This window comes from Chroicocephalus ridibundus, chromosome Z, assembly GCF_963924245.1.
Source record: "Chroicocephalus ridibundus chromosome Z, bChrRid1.1, whole genome shotgun sequence".
NCBI lineage: Eukaryota > Metazoa > Chordata > Aves > Charadriiformes > Laridae > Chroicocephalus > Chroicocephalus ridibundus.
Window position 1 is genome coordinate 63,189,116 of NC_086316.1, and position 24,344 is coordinate 63,213,459.

The 24,344-nt window shown below is 37.2% G+C and overlaps 2 protein-coding genes across 5 annotated transcripts in view; one reads left to right on the forward strand and one right to left on the reverse strand.

The window, feature by feature from the left end:
* Positions 1–22,858, forward strand: SGTB (small glutamine rich tetratricopeptide repeat co-chaperone beta). The gene is made up of 11 exons (XM_063321286.1): positions 1–140; positions 1,429–1,555; positions 5,574–5,677; positions 6,450–6,519; positions 10,303–10,402; positions 12,746–12,850; positions 15,483–15,621; positions 15,709–15,771; positions 17,590–17,627; positions 17,873–17,956; positions 19,373–22,858. Exons 2-11 carry the CDS (start codon positions 1,456–1,458, stop codon positions 19,482–19,484), a joined length of 915 nt encoding a protein of 304 aa, XP_063177356.1. The 5' UTR covers positions 1–140; positions 1,429–1,455; the 3' UTR covers positions 19,485–22,858.
* The window catches only part of TRAPPC13 (trafficking protein particle complex subunit 13), a 24,748-nt gene continuing 23,162 nt past the window's right edge, over positions 22,759–24,344 (reverse strand). For all 4 annotated transcript variants that reach the window (XM_063321285.1, XM_063321284.1, XM_063321283.1 and 1 more), the window contains one exon: positions 22,759–24,307. In XM_063321285.1, the coding sequence (XP_063177355.1) occupies positions 24,203–24,307 (105 nt within the window). In that variant the 3' untranslated portion in view covers positions 22,759–24,202. The remainder of the gene's footprint in view (positions 24,308–24,344) is intronic.

Here is a 24,344-nt window from a genome sequence, read left to right on the forward strand (position 1 = left end):
CTTCACGCCCTTCCCACCGGTACCGAGCGACCGGGCGCGCGCACCTCGGCCTTCGCGCCCCCTGTCCGGAGGCGGTAGCGGCGCTGACAGGGACAGGGACGGGAAGGGCGTTCGCCGTCGGGCTCGTCGCATATCGCACGGTAAAAGGGCGATGCCCCGTCTCTGTGCCGGGCACAGCTCTGCGGGGGCGGGGAGGCTGCGCGCCGCCTGCCCGAGGCACCTCGTCTCTGCAGCTCGGGGGGCGATGGGCCGGATCGGGCCCCCTGCGGGCATTCGGCGGGCCCGGAGCGGCGGGAGGGGCCGGCCGGCGCGGCCGCCGTCCCCGCCGTGCCAGGAGGGAGGTGGGGGCGGGCGTCGGAGCGCGCCGCTGTTGTGGGGTAGACCTGTCCTCCGGGCCTGAGCCAGCGGCCCCGGGCTTGCCGGGGCACCGGGAGGTGGGCGGGGGGACAGGGATGGCGGCCCCCGGTTGTGGCCGCGGGGACGCGCCCCCAGCCAGCGGGACCCTCCGGTGGGGGGGGTCGGCGGCCGCTTCCTCGGCCCCTCCTTGGGGGGAGTCCGCATGGGGCGGGCAGTAGCTGCCTTTCCCCCGTCCCCGCGGTCCCGGGAGCTCGGCGTGGGTTCGGGCGCGCTTGGCTGTGGAGAGAAAATAACGTAGCGAGGGCTGGCCCCGGTCGGGCCATTCATTTAGAGCTTTTTTTGTGTGTGTGTGTGTGTGTGTGGTGGTTTTTTTGTTTTGTTTTGTTTTGTTTTTTTTTAAGCTGGTTCCCCCGGCGGCTGGGTGACGTTGTGCCCTTTTACATCTCAGCGGTTTAAGGAAAAATAAGTCAGAAAGTTGGAACTAAAATTTTCCCTAAAGTTACGTAACTCCTGGCTGATGCTGAATGCAAATCGGACTGAGCCAGCACTGTCACTAATCACAAGTGTGCACTCAGGTCACCCTGTTCCAGATTTTTGTCCACAGTGAATACAAACCATTCAGCAGCACAATGTCAGGAGAATATAGGATACCTTTTATTAAAGTGTGTTTCTTTATGCCATTATATTTGTCAGTGTGGCTTTTAAATTGATTTGACTTCAGCATGTGCTCCTACTTCCAAGTGCATATGTCTTAGAAATAAAATCCAAACTATAAAAAAAAAATTTAAAAAGAAAAATAAGTTGCTAAGTTATTTTAGCTTTGCTGATCTCTCCCCGAGGAATGAATCTGGGGAAATCTGTGCTCTTTTGCTGATAGTTAAGACTAGATGATTGTAGGAGCTCTCACAAATCCATACAATTTAACCACTTGTTTCAAAGCATCACGTTATTGAGCTTTCTGAGGAAGGATAAGGTTTTGCATATTGTGTGTACTTCTTACTGAGATCAGTGGCAGGTTGGAATACTCTAAGAATTCATTTTTCTGAAATAAGACATCCTGTTGTTTTTAAGACATAGGAGAAACTCATCAATTTCAAAATGTCATCAGTCAAACGCTTGGTTTATGCAGTCATCCATTTCTTGAGAGAGCAGAGTCAGATGGATACGTTCACTCCAGATGAACAAGAAAGTCTGGAAGGTAAGTGAGCAAGGTGCTAATATATGTATGTATAATACCTACCCATGTGTTAAATTGCTTGATGTATATTATAGAAAGTAACTAGAGTGACGTAACTGAAACTACCACCAAATATTATCTGTGAATAAGATCTTAATATTTCTGAAATTATTAATTTTAAAACATCTCTCATTTAAAAAATGTCCTAAAGTTACAAAATGTGTACTACTTTAATTTGGAGCAACAGATACTTCGAATCACATCAAATTAAGCACTGCCATAATACAGACTATGGTAATGATTTGTGTCCCACAACTTTTTGCCTGCCGATTCTTTTTCTCTTTGCTTTTATGTTTGGCTTCTTTGTGCATTTTGTGTCTGCTAGTAGCTGTGCTGGCCATGGAGGAAGTAAAACAATTACCATATATTGGTTTTGGTATATGGGAAGAACTCCTGTTTCATACTTGGAAGAATTTGGTATAATTTATGAGGAAAGGCTGAGAGATCATAAGAATATGGAAAATAAAATAAATGATTTGTGTTTTTTGTTGTTTTGTTTTTTTTAACATGAATAGCTATTCCGAAGAGCGCACGGTAGTGAATATTGCCAGTATGGTGATAGTTTCTATTAGACATTCAAGTCCATCTGTCTGTAGACATCACTACAGAAAGATGGACTTCTGTGTGTGTTCCTCTGTTGACAGACAACCATTAAGTCTTTGTGACTTCACAGTATCTGTCTTTCTCCTTCATTCTGCTCTTACTCCTTTTCCTTAACTCCTGGAGACTTCATGGCAGGTGGTATCACAATGTGGAATTAAGCAAGAGAAGAACAAAAAGTTCCATTCTGCAGTGAGCTTTTCATAGCATCTGTTTAAAATACCTTTGCACTGTTTCAAGCAGACTTTGGTTGTATGACTCAACCAGAGGAGGAATTTGGAGGTAAGAGGAGGATGTCTAGGACCAGCAGTGCAATAAACAACATCCAGGCAGCTGATCACTGGGTTACCTGAAATCTGAGGTGTGGAGAGCAGACTTTCCTGAGGTGCGAAGCAAGTCCTGCCTCTCAGAGGCATAAACTTAAAAAGATAAACCTGGAGCATGCTTCCTTCCAGTGTCTATTGATTTTACAAGTATAGTTGTTCAGTAACGTAAGCAAGAAAAAGACATTTGTACCGTGATATTCAAAGAATATCAAAAGAATAGAAGCCAAAAGACATGGTTTTACATCACAATCTGGAGCATTTTGTACATTTAAAAGATAGTAGTCATCTATGAATTTAACCTGTATCAGGTTATGATGATGTTCATCTCATGAAAGAAAGCAATGTTTTTGGAAATTGTATAATGAGAGATGAAGAGTAGCCCTTTTGCTTTTGTAGTAAAACTGATACACACTGGGTTATGACTGAAAATTTAACTGATAGCATGTCTCAGAGCAGCTGTAGACAATGTCTTTATGAAAGAATCAAAGATTTTCTGATTCTGTTTTCTGAACAAAAATTATAATAAAACCTCAGTTGTGCTTAAATGCTGATGTAAAATTTACCATTTTAATACAGATATGAAATCCTAATTTTAGAGCTGTTCCCTGCCAAAAGCATGGTACCATATGCTGTGTGTTAGAGGATAGGAGGCATACACTCTGAATAATTGACTCATTTTAGTTATGCAAAATATTTTTGGTGCATGTGGAGTAGCAATAGCCCAAGTCCAGTCCATTGAAGTGTTTAATATTAGGTGGAGACATAAGGGATGAAAAAATTTGACTGATGGTTTTCATCGGTACCTTATGTACCTTCTTAATGTCTATGAAAACATAAAACACTCTATGATTAAGTGTCTGTGTCAAGAAGTAATGTAAACAGTTCCCATTCCCCACAAAACAACAGAGAGAGCTAGAACATTACAAGTAGAATCGACACTTCATCAAAATAGAAGGCTAGTATGCATTCAGACTCCACTTACATTGATAACACGCATTCTGCATGTTTGAATTGTATAGTGATGTCAACAATAGTGTAGTGCAGTTATCGATCTTGTCACAACTTAATACATCTTCTGATTTGTTGTTGGCTTGCGTGTTAACCAGTGATTATTGTTTTAACCTATGGATTCATCCCGTAAGAGCTCCTTATTTTCTTACACCTGTAGTAGTTTATAAGGATTATAAATTCCATTTTCAGTTAAAGGAGAAATGCAGGAGTTCACTGTGATAATTGATTATTTCATGGAAATGCTTACTAGCAATAATGCTATACTCAGGACTATTTTGTTTAAGCATAATTTGTACTGCTGCACTTTGCAAAAATCTCCTGTATGATAGAGTTGGTGTCACAGACTGAAAGCCTTGAGAAAGTAAAGGAGGGGGTTGTATTTTAAATTTATGCAAAACTACAAATGAGGTGAGGCATTCAGGAAAGGGAATGCCTTTAGGTGAATATAAGTTTGAGGGGAAAACTGGTAAGTATACTATGACAAGCGGCTTCCTATTAAGTCATATAAGGGAAAACGAGATACGTAATTTCAATGGTTTTATGATAGGTCTGGTAATAAGTACTTTTAATATATAATTCAGAATTCAGCATAATCACTGCTTACTTTACCAGAATTAAGTTTTTCTACATAGCAGGAGAGCTTAATCCAAATCCTTCAGCACACTTACTGTGTAATTTAAAACCCGGCTAATTGATACATTTTTGGCATTTATAGGTTATAGGAGCAAATTGTATGCCTATTTAACAATGTATTCAGTTGTTACATGTTATGAATGTTAATTTTGTATCATACTTGTCTTTTTCTGAATAATTTCTATTCTATGTTATCAGAATTAAAAAAAAAATACGTCTTCAACGTTTTACTATTTATTTTACAAGTCTACTTTTTTCCTTTTTCTCTCAGCCGCAACATAGAAACTAGGCTCTTCAAATGGCCCTTAACTGTTGTTAACTTTCAGTAATTTTACTTTTCTAATTTTGGGTCAGTGTTCAGGTTCATTATAATGCAAATAGGAATTCAAATTATATTTATTATATTAACATTGCCCTGAAATTCAATTTAAATTCTAAGATTCAGTTTTTACTGATACTTAATTTGAATTTGGCTATTCCTGGTTATCTATAGTTGGAGTTAAAAAAGTAATTTTTCTGTTCAAGCTAGGCTTTACAAAGGCTCTTCTTTGTTCCTCCTCAGTTTTCAGTCTAAAACATTTAGATGATACACCTTAATAAAAAACATTCTACTAGATTCTCAAGGTGATAGGGAAAATAATGATATAATTCAAGATACTTTAATTAACAGAATACATATATATATACAGAACTGTATATAGTAATTGCCATTGATCTTCTTTTGCCTAAAAATAGGTGAGCACATTTAGACCTTCATTTAGGTGTGGCTCTACTGTTTTTTAGTATTGGTTATTGTGAGTGTATTTGCATTATTGCAGGTTTGGGAGGGCCATTTAATCCTTACACAACAGAACACGTGAAAGGATACTGCAGTTATATTTTTTTAATAGGATAAAGACTTGTGATTAATGAAGCATTTTATTAATAAATAGTGTCTTCAAATGAATATATCTTGTTCCAAAAAAAGATAAGCGTAGCATGTTCCATTTATTCTTTACAGTAAAGATGAGCCATTTTCTTCCAACTATTATGCTACACAAATATATGGCAGTTGTGGTGTTTTGAGGCAGTGTGTGTGACACGTGCATAGTTGTATTATGGATCGTGGTGATTTTATTAAATCCTTATGTTTAAAAAAAAGACATTAAATGATTGAAAAAATTGAAATAAAAGTTTTAAATGAGTTTACAAGTAATGGCCAAACTATGTATGGATTCTGTATAGCTTATACTATTTTCAGCAAATTCAGTTCTATGGAGAGCAGGTAGTCTCTTTATTTTATGATATGTTCCAAAGAGCTGCTTTTACTAGCTGAATAAGGAAGTAAATCACAGCTTTATAAATAAATAAGTGAAATTATACTTCTGTTGAGAAACTGGTGATTTGTATTTATTTTTTTTTCTTGTAAGTTGCGATTCAGTGTTTGGAGACTGTGTTTAAGATTAGCCTGGAAGATACTCATCTTGCGCCTCCACAACATTTGATAGAAATGTTCGCAAATTCTTTTCACAAGGTAAGAATTTCATTTAGGTTCTAGAGTTACTCTGCCAATATGTGCTAAGATTTAATATCATATACACAACCTTAAAGTGCTGTATAGGTCAAAATGATGTAGAAATTTAAGGAAATTTTCACATGAAAAAAGTGAAATTTCCATAAAAGCTAGCAGCATGAGAGTATTTTGGGGCAGTGGGAGGAATTAATTTCAGCTCGACAAGGACAATTACGTATAGAAAATTACTAAACATTGGATGTCTCATTCTCACTTGAAGGATTTTATCCTTTAGTTAAGCATTTTGCAATTCCCAGAGATAAATGTCTGCGAAGTGCTTGAGGTCATTCGTAGTTTGCTGATTTTTCTCACTCCCTTATGTTCAGTTTTAACATCATCTTCATGAAGACTAACCTTAAAATGGGAACTTCAAAAATGTTTACTAATTATATGCGTTACCAGGGATCCTCAGTACAGGAAGCATAGGAACCACCGAGATGGCAAATAGGAGAGTCAGAAGTAAGAAAACCAAGACTATAGAAACATACCAGCTCTCTTCCCTCTCTTCCCCTTGGTTTTCTTAAAATGTGTGGTGATCCATAAGGTTTTTTTTAGTAAGCAAGCTGTGTTTCTCTTCTAAGGATGTTTTAATGATGTTTAGTTCTTTGATAGTTCCTCTGCACTATAGAAAATCTGGTTGCTTGTTGATACAACGCTGCCCAGGATGAAAGAAGTTTTTAATAAAATCAGGGCTTGTATTTTAATGAAAAAAATCTGATTTGTTTACATACAGAATGACATGCTGCCTCTCTCAGACTCTTTACCAGAGGATGTTGAAAAGGCTGACCAACTGAAGGATGAAGGTTTGTAATAAATATAGGAATAAACATCGTGTGTTTTTATTAAGATTTTTGGGTTATCATGGATAGTGATAGCATAGCAGCTGGGCAATACACACCCCGCACAAGAACTTAAGCTTATATTCTCTGGTCATTGTTATGTTGTAAGAGGGCTAAGTGATTTGCTCCATGTGGGGTTTAAGCAAATACAGTCTATAAACTCCCTTGCTCAGGAGGTTGCCTAAAAACTAAAGGATAACAAGTCCTTGGGGAACGTTTCTGAGTAGTAGAAGCTTTAAAGAACGAAGAGTCATTGTTTAGTATATTAGAGATTTCTCTGTGCATGGAATTGCTATACAAGATTCTACTTTATATTGAAAAGGTTATGTGATGTCAAGGTTATGTGCTAGCTGAATTTTGAAACACTGGTAAAAAGCTGACCCAGCTGAAGCCAATGGAAAAACTATTGTGAATTTACATATGTGAATTAGTATTTCACATATGTGAAATAATTTTTGTGCTCTATAAAAATTGCAGAAAAGCCATTTTTTTATTTTCCCTTTGATATATGTTATTGCTGTTATGTGAGGAAAAGCAGCGGTACCATAGAAGTCTTCCCTAATGCTACCGAAGAAGGAATCCATTTTATTTGCCCCCTAAAAAGAAGAGGGAGGAAAAAGAAAGGCATGTAGCACTGATAAGTGATACGAATCGTTATCAGGTGGATCGTTGCTTTATAAATCACATTTTTTATAACCTGTTGGATTTTCAGATACTTGATTTTTGTAAAAAAAATACGTAAGTTTCTAATTGCAAGGTAGATGTAATCCTCTCAAAAATTTCAGGATAATGACAGGAGAATGTGTTCCATGTCTGTTTTATCTTAAAACTGGTCATCTGTAGTCATAATTGCAGTCCATTACTGGCTGTGAAAGAAGATTTCCTCATTGTTGAAGTTGCTCATCAGCTCATTAATTCTAAAGATAAGAGCTCAAACAACGTTAGATCACAAGTGAAAATTAGTTCTTAAGTTGCAACATGCCTTCCGTTCATCCTGGCTTTTCATTTTGCTGTCTATTACTGCCAGGAAAGAAGAGTTCCAGTAACACTCAGTATGGTTGTTGGACTGTAGCTCTTTTGAGGTGTGGATGTTACAGCAATGCCTGTTTTAAATCTTTATCTTCTGTATTGTCATTTCTCAGCCCACAGGGGTTTGTGAAGCAGACTGAGGAAATTAATTTGTGCTACGTGTTAGTTTTTGTGTGGTGTTACTAAAGCAATTCCATGTCTCTATACTGAAAAATTGAAAGGGTCTAAACTTCAATGAAGGGCCATTTAAAATGTCAGCTAGGTGGGGCATTAATAAGCAGTTTGGAACTTCTTGAAATGCCTCTGGCTAATTTCCTGTAATAAAATTAAAACTTCCCGTCCTGTTTTCTAATACTGCTCTGCCATATTAATCCTCATCATTTTCACACAAGTATTATCTATCACCACTATCATGCTTTTCAGTTATGAGTACTTTTCTGCCCTGAGTTAGGTTTATAAATTGGGTAACTTGGGGAAGTCCATTTGGCCTATATCTTCTATAATACTGTAATTCTATAACTCTGTCATTTCCTCATTTCTGTCTGTATGTTCTTACCAAAGGAATAACTCCCCTCAGCTGTGTGGCCTCCAGCCTGCTCCTCCTCTGCTCTCAAACCAGCCCTAGTACCTGCAGAAGTTGGCTAACGAATGGCAAAACAAAATCAGATAACTCAGTTTTCTTTCTTGGTTGTTATAAAACCAGGAAGTAATATACCCTCCAAACTAGTAAATACTTGAATTTACTTGCCTACCTTTATATATCACTTGACACTTTGGCATAATGTAAGCTATGTAAGAGCACAGATTACGTGCAGGTTCCTATAGTGTAACAGTGGCTTGATCCTAAAAAGATCTGGGTATTACCACAGTATAAATTGTAACAATAGGTAGTATTTTCATTGTAGAGGACACACATTCAAAAGTATAGCCATCTCTGTGGGATTTTTGTCTGGCATTAAAATAAAATATTACAGTTGCTTTTCCTTTTGTCCTGAATTGCTTAATCTCAGCAGAAATTAAGGTCATTTTTAGTTCAGAGCAGTAACAGAAATTCCAACTTTGATAATCATTGATGGCAGTTTTGTTTTAGAGAAATGTTAATTGCTGCAGTCTCGTTGAGTGCAGCTAGCTTGCAAGTCTTTTATCTGACAATACGATTTAGTGTACAGAGCTTTACCTTAGATCAAAAGAAAGATGTCTAGATGGCCGGCCTGTAGAAATGAGAGATATGGTTACATTCTGTGTATATTTTGAAGGTGTATGTGCAATTACAGTTTCAGTTTGCCTTCTCATTGGCAGGGTTTGCTGACTATAAAATTGCAGTGTAGTATATTGCTATTGGGAAGAGGTGATTTTGTACTACCTTGGTGATATTTAGTTACTTAAGTCTGGTTTTGTTTATTAAGCTCTCCATGTACACAAATAAATGCAAGTACAAGCACCTGGGACTGCTTACTCCACAGTCTTTTGCTTTCTAGCAGAGCCAAAATGTTGCACTCACTGAACTTTTCCAGCCTTTGCTTATGCAGCCTTTGCTTACCTACATTTGCAGTAACTTGTTAACCTATCCGTTCTCTTATTTTGTGAGAGGGTTGAAATATTTTGCCAAAATACAAGGAAGTCAGTGGAAGTCTATAATTTTCCTGACAATTTCTTGACATTGCTGAGAAGCCAAGGCTTCTGTAGGATCTAGCAGGCCAAAGATCCATAGTCTCAGGACCAGGGACAACCTTAAGCTGGGCACTCTGAACTAGTACTTTTTCTGTACTGCTCTGTCATGAGGAAAGGAAGAAACTAACAGGACTGCCCTGTGTTGGGGAGGAAAGGATGTTTAAGATATCTTTTGTTTTGAAAAACCTTACTCCAGAATTTTCATTCCATAGAAAAGTTATATTTTTCTAGTTTTTTCACTGGACTTAGAAAATACGAAATATGAGACCTAATTACAGAGTAGAAGTTCTGAGCTTTGTTGCTGAGAAATTCTACCTCTGAATCACTTTAGGTTGCCAGTGCTATACATACTTTTCATTATCTTAATCAATGAATTATATACGTGGCATCACAGAACTGGGGCTTAAGTGCTTAGTTTTGCTTTTTGCTTTTCAATGTTACATAAATAGTTACAAGCAAGTTGTTAGAATGTAAGAAAATAAGACCAAAAAGGGATCAACATATAGTTTATTGGATTATGAGGCTTGCAAAGATAGTTAAGACTGATGAATCCATATTAGAGTGGAACTGCAATTCTGCACTTCTCAACATAGTAATCTTTGCTTAACAGCAGAAACTAGCTGGAAAGTGTGAAATAGCAAGTGGAGACTGGGAAGGTTTATGTTGTGGTCTACAATATACATAATAAGCTTTAGAGACATAGTAGATATTTTTATTTGCATTATCCCATGCCAGTTCTATCTAAATTACTGTATCTCAAAAAAAAGTGCAGAGCACTGAACAGGCTGCCCAGAGAGGTTCTGGAGTCTCCTTCTCTGGCGATATTCAAAACCCACCTGGATGCATTCCTGTCCAACCTGCTGTAGGTGAACCTGCTTTGGCAGGGGGGTTGGAATAGATGGTCTCCAAAGGTCCCATCCAAACCCTATCCTTCTGCGATTTTGTGATAACTACCCTATACGGGTGCTATAATGTGTCGGCTCTATTTCTTTCATACATAGCACTGTATCTTTTAACTACTTAAGAGCTTTTTATAATTTATTTCAGGTAATAATCATATGAAAGAAGAAAACTATGGTGCTGCAGTGGATTGTTATACTAGGGCTATAAAACTGGATCCAAACAATGCAGTCTATTACTGCAACAGGTAAAAACAAAATAATACACGCTTTTCATTCCCAGACTTCATTAACATTATTTTAAAGATAAATTGTGAAATAGATCAAAAGAACATGAGGCTAGAAAACCCCGCTATTCTGAAATTTATCAAGTTAAATTTGTGAAAGATCTAAAGTGAAATTAAGATCATTCAGCATATCTCTATCAGTTAAAGGTATAATATAGGCTTTAAAATTACTTGTAGCACTTGAGATCAGATTTTTGTGAGATAGGTTGTCTATATTAAACCATAAAGTAGGCTGTGATTACCAGTCTGTTGAGAGTAGTAATAACCTCTTTTTCTGGTGCTCTGGTGACTCAGCTGCCATCTCTTTATCTCTCCTAGTATTGACTTTCCCTGGAAAAAATACCATCAATGTGGGAATACCATCTCGGAGATTTCAAGCATTGCATAAATACATGGCATTTTTGTGCATGAGCTATTGAAATATAACAAGGTGGCTGTTGTAGTTTCATTGTATATTCTGTTCTTCACCGTAGTGAAGACATAGTGGCATGGGAGCAGATGAAGTCTGAAAGTACATGTTAGCCCAATAGCAGAAGTATCCTCCTTTGGTATACTGCCCTGAAGACCAGCATGAGAGCAGAGGCAGAATAGTCTATGAGCCCTACTGGAACTAGCCTGGCTCTAAAGCCACTCTGCTTACACTCTTCAGTGCCTCCATTACCAGAAGGACATATTAACTTAAGTGCTCTTAATCCGTCCTTGTGGCACTGTACCCAGTGGATTTTTCTGTTTTTGGAGCTGTGCTTTCATTATTCCAAAGTTTACTTGGTCATAAATACAAGTGAAAAATTCAGTGTTCTATGGCAAGCATAAAGAGAAAGGTAATGCACAGCTTACTAACATTTTCCGTCTTTAAGATGGCAGTTCAAAGTGTAAATCATCTGTTTTCCTTGAGAAAATGGATCACATAAGTAATTTTAGGTATAAAATGAAAATACAAGACCAGATTCAAAAGCCTCCCAAAATCACTAGAAAGTTTCCTCAGTGGAATGGTCTTAAGCATCAAATTGTAATTGGAAAAGTAGAAATACTTCACTCTGTGTGTTACATCATCATGTATCACATTTGTAAGGACCAAAATGAATCTTGATGCCAGTAAGCAAAGTATTGTATGAAGTTACCTAAGACAGGCAGTTGCTTGGAATTTTGTGAATAAATTTTTTTAATAAATATAGGCTTTTCTTAAGCTTGAGAGCAATGGAGATGTATTGCCTTCAACAGCTTTGCTTTTTATTCACAGCTGTGAGAAGAAGAGAGAGATGAGACACCCTCAAAGTTTTAACTGGCCATATAAATTTTTTGTAAACATTGAAAAAATATTTTCTGTTCAAACACATGAGAGACTAAGCATTGTCCCCGGCTTTTATCCATACATCTTCACTGGCATCTGTGGAGCTGGACAACTGTTAAGCAGCCTAAATATTTAAAATTTATAAGTAGTCCCATTCAGGAGAGATTTTAATCAAAGTCAGAAAAAATATGCAATTTGGAGGTTATCACAGGAGAAAGGATTGAATATAGTGATGATGGTAGCATCTAGCATTCCTAATAAAAAGAATGCTTTATGCAATGGAAATATTGCCATTTCTACTATAGTTTCTTAATCAAGGAAGAACAAAATAGTTTTGAGACCTTTCAAACTGGGGAAGTTCTGATTATTAATCTGTTCCAACGTCCTTTTTAATTTGGGCAAGTCTTTAATCTTATTGTATAAATGTCCGCAACATTTAGTATTTTTCTGGTGTAGAGATGCAATTGTAATTTAGTACTTCAGAGATTATTGAAAAATGTTATCCCAATTTACCTGCAAGCATGAGTTGCCTGCTAAAAGACTGAGCAGGGAAAAATCACAGCATTCCTTTAAACAGCAGTAAAACTATATTTCTTGCTGGAAAATGCCAATCGTATAAAATACTTCTGCTTAATCACTGATTTTATGTAAACTACTAGTTGAGAGTTTCACTTCTTGTAACAGATTTTATGATGTATTTTGTGTATAGTCATATGGTGGATCTAAAACTGTTCCTTAGAATTATCCTTTGCGTCCTCAAAGGTGAGTGCGTGTTCTCCAAAGCCCTAGTGTAGCATTGCACTTAAGCACATACTTAATTCAGAACGTTTTCTTGTCCTACTTAATTGAGGAAAGCTGAGGCATTGACTAAATAGTGAATGAAAAGTCAGTGAGATTAAACAAGTCTAAAGTTAGTCATGGACATGTAAATATTTAAGCTTGGGTTTTATTCTCCTATTATTTCTTTTTTTTTTTGACAAAACTCTCTCCCTTCCCTCCTGTCTTCCTCTTAGGGCTGCTGCACAAAGTAAGCTCAATAACTACAGTGAAGCAATAAAGGATTGTGAGAGAGCCATAGCAATAGATCCAAAGTACAGCAAAGCGTATGGGAGAATGGGGTAAGCTCATACGAATTTGAGTGAACACTGAAGACCCAAGTGTAAATCACCATAGGTTTTCTGAAATAAGTGGAGCTAGATTGTTTCACTTAGTTGACGTTCTTGTTCTGAAAGTGTAGCAATTTTCTGAAGATGACCCTACCAGGCCGTCAGCTTTAGGTTTTATATATGCAGTTGATTTCAGCATTTTCATATCAGATTTTATCAGTGTGCAGGTTTTTTTCTTTCACTTTATCAACTTTGCAAATTTAGTTTAAAAAGCCATGATGTGTTTTTTCTACCTTCTGCCTAGTTATGAGTAATCAAAATTCTGCAGCTAGAGCGGTGAATCTGTTAATGATGTTGTTAGAGAACAGATCCTAAAAGCATGGGGGCTTTGCACTAGCAGGAATAGAAGCTTAATTTTTCTGTTCGATAGCTCTTTGGAAGCAGATATTTTAGCAAGACTAAGCTAGTCCCTTTGGTAGTTTTTTTTTCAGTCAGGTCTGAGAGATTAACAGTATAGCCTCTTTAGGCAGTGGGTCTGACTAAGTGCTATCTGAAACAATGTCAGGAATGTTCTGAATGGGGTATCCACTTGAGTGAATGGCCATTCTTCCAAGATGTGTAGCTTTGCATTTTCAATAACCAAATGTATTGTGGGTATGGGCTGAATGTTGCGTAAGGCTCTTGAGGTTATATCTATACTAGTAAATTAAAAAATGCTTGGGATTGTTTGTTGGGTCAGCTGGCACAAAATGGCCCGTGTCTGTTATTACTGCCTATTGCTAAATTGCATTGGCCTGTATTAAGTCCTGAACCATGCCCCAGAATTGTCTGAGATAATGCTTGTTGGCCTGGGACAACACCATGCCAGAGTGCATTTATTTAAGATCAAAGATGATGGAATTCTATCACTTGAAAACTTTCCACTATACAGTTTATTTTATTAATACAAACGTAGCCTGGCTGGCTTTTGAGATGATTAATTAACTTTGAAAGTTTAGGGATTGTTGAATTGGTTTTGTCCTATTTAACTCTCTTTAGATTGTTTCTTCATATAGCACAACCTGACATCTCCTGATTTCAGTGAGACAGAGGGAAGGTACAGGCTGATTTAATTGTGAATTGGAGGTTATTTTAGAGTTTTGGATGTAAGACCAGTGTGCCTTTTGACACACAAAGTAAGTGGGATCATTCTGGGGCAATCAAGCTACTCTTTTTTTTGATTGTCTGGTTGTTTTGATAGAAGATATACTTTAGGCTACAAGCCATTGCCTAACTCAGCAGATGGATATAATAATACACTTGCATGGGCTGAATGAGGAACCAGTGCTTGTTTAGTAATAACTGAAAAAAACAAGTGCAGAAACCACCTTTTCGACAAAAAGTCCTTATGAGAAAGCTGTGTTTTCTGACTGCATTATGCAGGCATATCAGTTTTTCTCAGGATTTGAAAGAAAACTCTTTATACGTCACAGAAAGATGCAGGAGTGCCATAGAAATATGTGGAGACGGGAGCCATGGAGATAGTTAAAGTGATACTTCCAGGATGACCCTGAGAGAGCACTTGGCTGGGTAGGAATTGTGAGCAAAGAAGCTGTCGCCCACTGTTCTGACTTGTACTGAATTTTACATGCTTTCTCTGTAGAAAAAAAAACAAACCAAACATAGTTGCATCACAGAAATACCAGATTGCATTTCTTGTCTGGACAGAAGCTATTTTGGCAAGTTAATGGGCCAAAAGGGACAATGTTTTCTATGGGAGTAACTGTGTTAAGAGAGAAGGTATTAATATTGCGTGGGTTCCTCCAGGAGCATTACTGGAAACTCCTGTAGTTACTGAGTTCATCATCACTGAAGAGTAATGGCTGTGACTGCTATATCTTAGCACGCTGAGCTCTCTTGCCTGCGATAGAAGGCTGAGGTCTGTTAGTGGGCATTAGCACAGGCTTATCAACCCAGTCTGTGTAGCTCAGCACGTGCCAAAGGGGGACTGGAGTACTAAATAGCTGAATGTGCATTACACAGATCTTTCACAAAATGTGGAAAAGATCAGTTTAGTTTTGTGGTCAGTATAAATTGAAAATACAGTAGACGATAGAATTGAAACTGCAGCCAGACGGACTTCTGGAATAGCTCAAAGAAAGATCATGTTTCAAATGTAGCAGTTAATCAAATTTGAAAACAAATACTGTTTCAAAGGTGGTAGATATGTCCTGTGCTCTCCTGAGCTGCTGGGAAAGAATCTTTTTTAAAACATTAAGCAGACTTCCCTGATACAAGGGTTTCTTACAGCATATTACATATGTTACTACTATCCTATATAACCCATTTGTCAAACTGTTGAAGTAGATCTGAAAGGAGAACCTTACGCTGATCCTAAGAGAAAAATCTATTATGCTAAAACTTGTGGTTCCAGTATATGGAACAGACAATGCAAGATGAGTTCTTGGGGGATTATCTCTTGCAAAAAGAAGTGCTTACACTAAGCAATAGTAGCACAATAGCAAAACTAAAAACTTGCTTTAACTTAGTGTGCAAGCTAAAAATTAGTTGTGAGATACTGTTCTACTTACTTAGAACAGAAAATGTATCATTATCTTTTGATGGTCATTTATATTCTACCCAGAATTTCTTTATTTCACATTAGGTTGGCTCTGACCTCAGTGAATAAATACGAAGAGGCAGTTACCAGTTACCAAAAAGCACTGGATCTTGATCCAGAGAATGACTCTTACAAGTCAAACTTGAAAATAGCAGAACAGAAACTAAGAGACATGTCCAGTCCTGTAAGTTAGCTCTGTATCTATTTATTTACAGTAGCTTTAAATGGGATTTTGTAGGTAAACTTCTCTTCAATTGCAATTTGTTTGTAGACCGGAACTGGACTGAGTTTTGACATGGCAAGCTTGATAAACAATCCTGCCTTCATTAGTATGGTGAGTATATTTCAAGCTCTACATTATACTGTATTTTATAGATAGTATTGGTAGTAAAACACTTGTCAACAGCATGGTGAACATTTATTTTTCTATTCTCCACATAGCAGTTAACAAAGAAATCATCTGTTAAATGAATAGCAGTTGATTCAGTTGCAGTCTGCTCAAGACTAAAGTAACTCTGCCTGGGGAGAACTACCCAAGACACCTTTCTGTTCTTACTTTTTCATATCACCCCTGATATCCTTAAGCGTGCAAAACTTCATGAGATGTGCAAACAATTAATACAAATAACACATACTGCATTCCTTTACTTCCAGTACAATGGCAAATTGTGTTTTTGTCCCTCAGTAGTTTTTCTCCGTGCATGGCTTTCTTAGCCAAATACTACCCCTTTGGTAGCTTCATTAGGACAGGCCATTTCAACCAGTGCTTGTGTGGAAATGCAGTGCATGCAAGAGAGATCAACACATCTGCTCTGATGCAAAGTCCAACTAACAGAGATGGCAGGCAAGGAAGAAGTCAGCAAGTGCTGCAATGGCACTGGTAATTAAGTAGCACTGGGACGCTGTGTACCACTTCACTGGCAACATAACTTACTCAGTCTGCATCTGTTTAGAGGCAAAGATGTATGCTTCAATATAGAGGTTACTATGAGGAAAAGATTTTTTGCATTATTTCCAGAAGATGCCTGGTCAAGTAGATAGAGTCACAGGGCATTCACCCAGGAACAAATGAATTATTTTCCTGTGAGGTAGTTTTTTGTTCTGTTTTTAAGGAAAAAAATTGACTCACTGTCTGACCTTGAGAAAGTTACTTCTAGCCACCATTTTGGGCCCATAACTTAGATCAGACTTGTTACTGATAGAAGAAATAAATAAATAAATAAATAAATAATCCTCTATTACCCATAGAATTGACCTGAATTTGGCCTTTTATATCCAACTGTAGGCTAGAAAAAAGTTGATTTACTTTTAAGATGTATATATGGAGATATATTGATCAATAAAATGAATACTGTATATATCTGGGTTTTGTAGTACCTTTAATAAGAGAGTGAATAAGCAGATACTGCATTGTGCCTATTGATCTTCATTCAGACACTGATTTCTGCAGGAAGTATGTTACTAACTTTAAAATATCACCTGGTTTATTCTATAGCATCTGTCCATATACAACCTTAACTATAGTAAACACAATATAATTTTTGAGGGGTCTTATGAATGAGAAATTTAAATAACCTCATGGTTACTACAAAGTAAGTAGATATGCAATTACTACAGAAGATATATGTTACTACAAAATCATGCTACCAAGTAAGTCTACGCTCTGGTTTATTCTGCAATATTTTGTGGTTGTAATCTTAACAGTTTATACCCAGTAGTAATAGTAGTTGCAAAACTAATTTATCCAGGCTGAGAATCAACAAAATACAGACCTTTCTCCAAAAAGCCCAGCCTTTGTCCTTGGAAGTCTTAAGTGTTTGGGTTTTTTTCCTTCTTTTTTTTTTTTTTGTTTTCTGATACAGGGATTCTATGTTTAATGTATTCTTGTCGTATTTTTCATGTCTGAATCTGTAACTACTATTTTTTATCTAACATGTAACAAAATTTCTCAGCTTCATATCTTTGAAATACGTTCCTGTAATGATTCTTTTTGCTGGAGACCATGCATCTCTGCGCACATAAACTTAGCTTAATTTTGTAATAAAACATAGACTACAGCATGTGGGTGTTTTGGGTTTTTTCCCCACATTTTCCTCAGTGATACCCAAGTAGTAAATGTGTTATAATTTCAGCTATATATTGTCTATTCTAGGCAGCAAGCTTAATGCAGAATCCCCAAGTTCAACAACTGTAAGTATTAAAATTGAGTACTATTAAACCAAATGTCTTTAGGAGTTTGAATTAATAAGAGAAAAGGTGAATAATACTGTATTAATGAAATATAATTTTATTTTTGCTTACTGCAAATAAAACTACTGCAGTTTCTTCCCGTTGCAGCTTATTTCCTCCCAGCAATTAAAAAAAGAACTACAGTGTATTGCTTACTGTAAAAGTCCCTGCATACCCCAATGCCGACACTATGCTAACTGTTCCAGGATGTCGGGGATGATGTCAAATGCCATTGGTGGCCCTGCTGCCGGTGTTGGTGGCCTGTCGGATTTGTCCAGCCTGATCCATGCGTAAGTAAGAATTGCATAGTTTTAACTGTTACATTTGTAGAAGCATCATTATGCAACATCTGTTTAAAAGGGATACCGTCAAGGCAGTTATACTGTGGCCTGTCCCCATTGTATGCCTGATTATTATTAAAACTGAAAACTTGAAGACTTATTTTCCACTATCTTGTTTGCTTTGTACATTTCCATCAATTGGAATGACTGAACTGCGTGCTCAGTTTCATTTTCTGGTTGTCATACACTGTTTACTTTCTAAATGCCTCTATAAAACTGCTCCTTTAAATCTTTTAAGTACTCCTACATGTGCTTTCAAATTGCGTTGATAAATTTACTACCTGGTATCCCAGACACTAGTTAGAAAAGCTGCAGATCTACTTAGGATGGATTGCAACACGTTCTGCTCTGGCATCCCTGTGTTTAGGGTAGGAAGGCTTCAGGGAACTCAGTATAATGAGGAGTAGCTTTTACAAAAACTGGGACCCAAGTCTTTTTTAATATAATAATGATAATCCATCTAGCACAAAAACATGCTATTTGCTTATATGGCAAGACCTCTAAAAGGGCATACAGGTTTACTTTATTTCAGCATTCTAGCCTGTTTCAAACTATTCTGAAGTTTTGCACCTTCAGGGCAGAAGTAATTTATAATTCACAACACAGACAGGAAGGTGCCCCCACAAAATCAAGGGCTGTTTTCACAAAAAACATGTACTACATCTATGAAAACAGTGGATTTCATTCAACCTGCACTGTTTAAAGGAGTCTTGATAATTTGCTACTTGGGCAAAATGCAGAAGTTACAAAGAAGCCGCGCCAGGCTATTCGTGAAGTAATGTTTTACTTACTTGCTTCTTCTAGTAAACCAGTGTTATGCTTATCTTTTACATGGAATTATTCTGACCTATTAATTTAACTCTTAAGCTACAACTCTTACGGAGATGAATCTGTTGTTACTTCAGTCATACAAGACATAAAGTGTAATTGTATGCTTGCTTTCTACTAATGACGTCTTGCCCACAAGTACAAGTTGGCAGCTGCACACTGTATTTCTGGAAAAAATAATATAAGGTTGCACTTCAGCCACAAGAGTAGATATTTTAAAAAAACTAGAACGGATGCTCTCAAAAAGAAGGGAGCAAATCATGGAGCACATTTGTTGCTAAATTTTAGTTTTACCAAGTAAGGTAATAATCAAGTAGAAGTAATAGCCCTAAAGAATGTAGATGAAGATGTTTGGAGAGACTTTAACTAGATAAAGTCATAATGCTACAAATATCTTCATTAAGACTATACAGTAAGTAATCGTCAGTCTTAATTTGCATATAATGCGTCTTTCAGTTGTATTCTGTTTTCTTACAAATGCTGCTTGTCAGATTTTTTTTTTACCTGTTGGGTTTTACTTAAAATTGTTCAACACAGGGGGCAGCAGTTTGCACAACAGATACAGCAGCAGAATCCAGAGCTCATAGAGCAACTGAGAAATCACGTCCGGAGCAGATCTTTCAGTGGCAGTACTGAAGAGCATTCCTGACTTAAAGGAGGCATGTGAACTGGAATGGTATATAACCCCAAAATGCGTACCATAGTTAGTAGCAAAAGCACCATTGTAACTCTTCTGCTTGAATAGAAGACAGAAAATTCTTTGTGTGTGTTTGCAAACAAGAATAAATCTGTTAAACAGATCTATTGCACATAACTTGGAACATATCATTTATGTATAGTTACTCCTCTGAAAATTAATACACTAAATAGGTGGTTTATTAAAATCCCTAAGTACAAGTCATTTTCGGTATGTGCATTAGATTGATCTCCAGGGCTATGGAGTGGGGAGGAGTTTTGTAGTGGGCTGATCTTGCATAACAGTGTAATTCCAAAATCCTAGTATAAAAGGCAGGTTATTCTGATGGTGAAAATCATTATGGCTGTACTGCCTGTCAAATACTGAAAGAATAGGCCCATCTGATGTGCCCTTTTGTGGGCTGACACGAATCTCCAACTTTTGAGTGTTGGAGTGTAGAGTGTACTTAAAAACTAATGCTTGAAGTCTGTTTCTTTAAGCCTATGGAAGGGCTGTCATTAGAAACATGAACTGTTTTTCAACTTCATTGAGCAGGAGGTAGGGAGATGATTGCATATGAAGGAGTACCACAAATTGTAAAGAAAGAGAAGACACTAATCCTGAGTAGGATAATACACAGAAACCAAAATGGAACCTGGCTTCGAAAAGGAAAGAGTATTAACAAGTTTTAGGCTTTTCTACTGCCATGCATACCCTCAAATCATGATGGTAGCCCTGGAGGTCAGCATTATGGCACTATTTTCCTAGGCATGGCAAACTGTATTACATTCCGTGTGTATGCAGTATTTAACATACGCTTAAAATTCTTAACTGTAATAAGCTAAAACTGATCCTGTGACTGTACAAATAACGAGTACTGAAACTTTATTAAAAAATAACTGCCTTAGAAAGAAGGATTCTCTTCCTATTCCTGTGTGGTAAATCACTGACTTAAATAATTAAGGAATTACTTTTAAGTTCCATTACACATATCTATCCTAACTGATGGTTATATGGCCAAGTCAAAGATTTTTATGCTCGATAGTATTTCTCTTCCTACCCTGGCTTTTCTTGCTCAGTTAATCTTACTCTTTCAGAGAGCACTGCTTTTCTGTATTTTTATTACACTAACTTTTTTTATTCTGCTTACTGTTCACACTGCTTGCTGATACAAGGTACATTTGTTTTTACTCCAGGGAGGTTCTTAACACTCACGCTTTCCTTTTTGTATATCAAAACTAAGTTGAGGAGCCTGCTTTGATTCCTAGGAGAAAGTGACCTCTGCTGGCCAGTCAGACTGGAGAAGGTAGGTGAAGGAGTAACAAAGGTGAAGGACTCCCAAATGGAGAAATACACAGGAACTCCTAGACCTCAGACATTAGTCTTGTGGTCACCTCAAGTAGAAGCAAATGCAAAATTTGGGGCTAAGCCATGTACTTGACTCTAACAAATGCTAGTTGTGCATCTATTGTATGAGTCTTCCTCTACTAAAATGGGGAAAAATACATCTGGATCCAAGGAGAACGGAAAAGAATTGGAGAAAATACCACAACAGGAAATCTATATTACCATCTGTTGAATAAAGAGGTAAAGCTTAATAGAGCAACTTAAACAACTTTAAAACACTTCATACTTCATTCAATAGAGCTTGCCTATATGCAGCATTGAAATACTTCTTAAAATTCTTTATGTAAGTTGCTGTAGCTGCCTTTTTGAGGCTGTAGATGTACTTAAGTTTTACATTAAATAAACATTTCTACGTAACAGCTTCTGACTTAACATCTGATGACAAAGAAAATCCCTAACAGGATCTTTTTTCAGTGGTAGTTCAGATCCTGAATCTGATCCATTGAAGAAAACGGCTACTTAAGTTTAGTTACATTTAATAGGACAGGGTATTATTTGCAAGAAGGATTGGTGGAAGCTGTAGGTGGGCTACAACTACTGTACAAACATTGCTTGGAGTAGTATGTTGTGTCATCAGAGAAGCATTGCTCCTAGCATATCTCCTGTTAAACTTCACAATTCCTCTTAGTTCTCTTCTTCACATTTTCAACTGCTCAGCGACTTTTACTAACTTTGATAAGGGGAACCAACAAATCCAGAGTGGACTGGACGGCACTGCAGTACCTCTCGTGCTCAATTTATCCTTACTTTGTGACAGCTATCATCATGCTGTCAGTTACCTTTCTACCATGACACTACTTTAAGACAGAAAGAGTGTCAAGAACCTCTTGAGAGTTCCTTAAGAACTACAAGATACAATAATATTCAAAGACTGCCTGTAGAAGTTGTACTGTCAAGTACAAGCCCTATGGCTTACCCGATGTACAGGACAACTATCCCCATGGTTAAATGGAATGAAGCATTGGTTAGTTATCTGAAAACTGCTCTTGAAATCATCTTTATAGAGTGGTAACTTTCATTTCACATACTACAGTATTGTCTTGTTTAGGTTTTACTCCAGTACAGATAGTATGTAACCAGAGTATTTCTTAAAATGTTGATGGCATTGTCTAACCCTGCCGTGCTACAACTGGCACAATACTTCAGTTGTAAACATTCTTTGTTTCTTGTGTATTAACAGAAAGGGCTTTATAGCCTAAATAAAAAACAGTGAAACCCATAACAGGAGCTGTCATTACATGCTTTTCTACTGAAACCAGGAACAGAGGGATCATTTATGCCTAAGTCTATTTTGCCTTGAATAGGCTAGATTGTTTCACAGGGTCATGCAATATGTCTTAATCACAGGGTGAAGAAGGAACCTTCTCCTGTGTAATAATTGCACTTTTTTTTTTTTTTTTTGCACTAAAATTTTCCATCTTGCTAGATCCAAGTGGTAAACCACACTCCCCATAAATACTGCTTTAGTTTAAAGCCAACTGCAGTTTATCATTCAACTGAGCAAATATGCATTTAACACTTAATTGGTTTTGGATCAGTACTGTTCCATCAGCATATAAGTGTGATAATTGTTAGAGAAGAAAATGTTTTGCACTCAAATTGTAAACTCCTGTAACATGCTTGCATGGAATTATATTCTTCTAACTATGCCTGATCATAAAGACACTGTTAAGCTTAGGAACTGTTTCAGTTGCACTTTTGGTTTTGTAAAAAGTACAAAGTAAAATCACTCTTGCATACTGAGGAAGAACTAAGTCTGCAGGTTTGGATTTGTACTCTGTTTCAGGGCTACAAAAAGTCATACTGGCACGATGCAACTTGTCTGCCATTTCTATGTCTCTCCTACCTCTTATTACCATATGGTTACATCTCCTTTAACTTGTGTCAGTTTAACTTGAAAATAGATTATAAATAAAGTTATTTACATTTTATTGTCTGGATAGCTGTGGTTTTACTGTTTTTATTTGTTGATGAATCTAGAGTAGAAGATAAATTGCATTTTTTAAATTACCGGTTTATTTTGGTTAATCTGCATTTTTTTACATGTACAGGATATAGTTTTAGTATTTTTTCTTCTATGGACTCATTCCCTCACTTTAGTAAGCAGGTCCTAAATTTATCCAGTATTTTAAAACTGAATCCTACACTTAAAGATTTTATACACAGGAAAGCCTTAAGTAAAATATTGTCAAAACTAAATAAGGTTGCTAACTGCCAATATGGTAGCTGAGAAATACGGCAAGCCACTGAGTAGAATCTTTAAGACTAGTTTAACTAGTGTTAAGCTCAGAAAGCTAGTCAGCATTTTGTGTATTAAATGGCTACCATTGGGTGGCCTTAGATATTTCAGCCAAAAATATTTCCATCTTTTGTCAGAACAAAGCAAGGAAAAAGTACATTTCAGTGCTTAACCAAGTCCTGAATTCCTTCCTGCATATGCTTTGGAGAACTTGATCTAGGGCAGCCATTCAGGGTTTTTCCTCCCTCATTTTCCTAAAACTCTACTTATATGGAAGACTAATTTGCACTGCCACAGTTTAACAATAAAAAATGCCTGAGTTCTGCTGTTCTAGTTTTCAGTTCCCTACTAATTGGGAAGTAACACACCTGTTCACAGCATGCCCTGTATTGGCAGGGATGCACAAAACTGGGACAGATTTACTGTTATTACTCCTTTCCAAAGACTGAGCCACAACCAGCACATTCTTTGGCTGATCTCTACTTTCTAGCTGCTGGCACCTCAGCAGTGCCAGCCGCACTTTCTCATCTCATGCCTTTATCAGGCTCTAGTTCTAATGGCTATGCATGTACCATGCAAATAGGCTGCCAGGCCAGGTACCCCGAAGTATTTCTCACAGGGGTTTGGATTCCAGGAACTTGTCTATAAGAGGCCAGTTCCTTCAAACTGAGGCAGTTTTGTCAGACCCAAAATTTTAAACCTGTTTAAATATTTTTAAAAACAATTAAAATAACAAAAATAAGTACAATGTCATAGATTTCATCTCATTCTCACCCCCACAGCCCCAAGGTAATGTTAATGCAATATGATTTGCTAGAGCTACACTTTTCAAAGGCTTTCTTTTCAGGAAATGAAATGCATATGCATGTTTTTAAACTATTTTAAAACATTACAAAAATGATCAGAGAAATTAAATAAGCACAGTTACGTTTACAGGTATAGAGGGATGTAGTTTTGTTTGTACACATTTTGATATGATTCAGCTGCAAAAACATCAAGAAGTTGGTCCAAAAAAAAAGCCCAGCAGAAATGCAGATTTTTTTCTTCAGCTTTGTTTGACTTCTGAAGAAACTACACAGACTTGTGCAATATCATCATACTCATATGTTCTCTTCAAAAACGTGTCTGTAAGTCTTAAGCCAGAGACACTCTAGAAAGGGAAAATATTTACAAAAGTTGTTATTAGA

What these genes read in the sequence shown, in the direction of transcription:
- SGTB (XM_063321286.1), top strand. Translation starts at nt 1,456, where the DNA reads ATGTCATCAGTCAAACGCTTGGTTTATGCAGTCATCCATTTCTTGAGA. An exon ending in GCAGTCTATTACTGCAACAG is followed by an intron (nt 10,403 to 12,745) that starts GTAAAAACAAAA and finishes TCTTCCTCTTAG; the next exon opens with GGCTGCTGCACAAAGTAAGC. An exon ending in AAAGCGTATGGGAGAATGGG is followed by an intron (nt 12,851 to 15,482) that starts GTAAGCTCATAC and finishes ATTTCACATTAG; the next exon opens with GTTGGCTCTGACCTCAGTGA.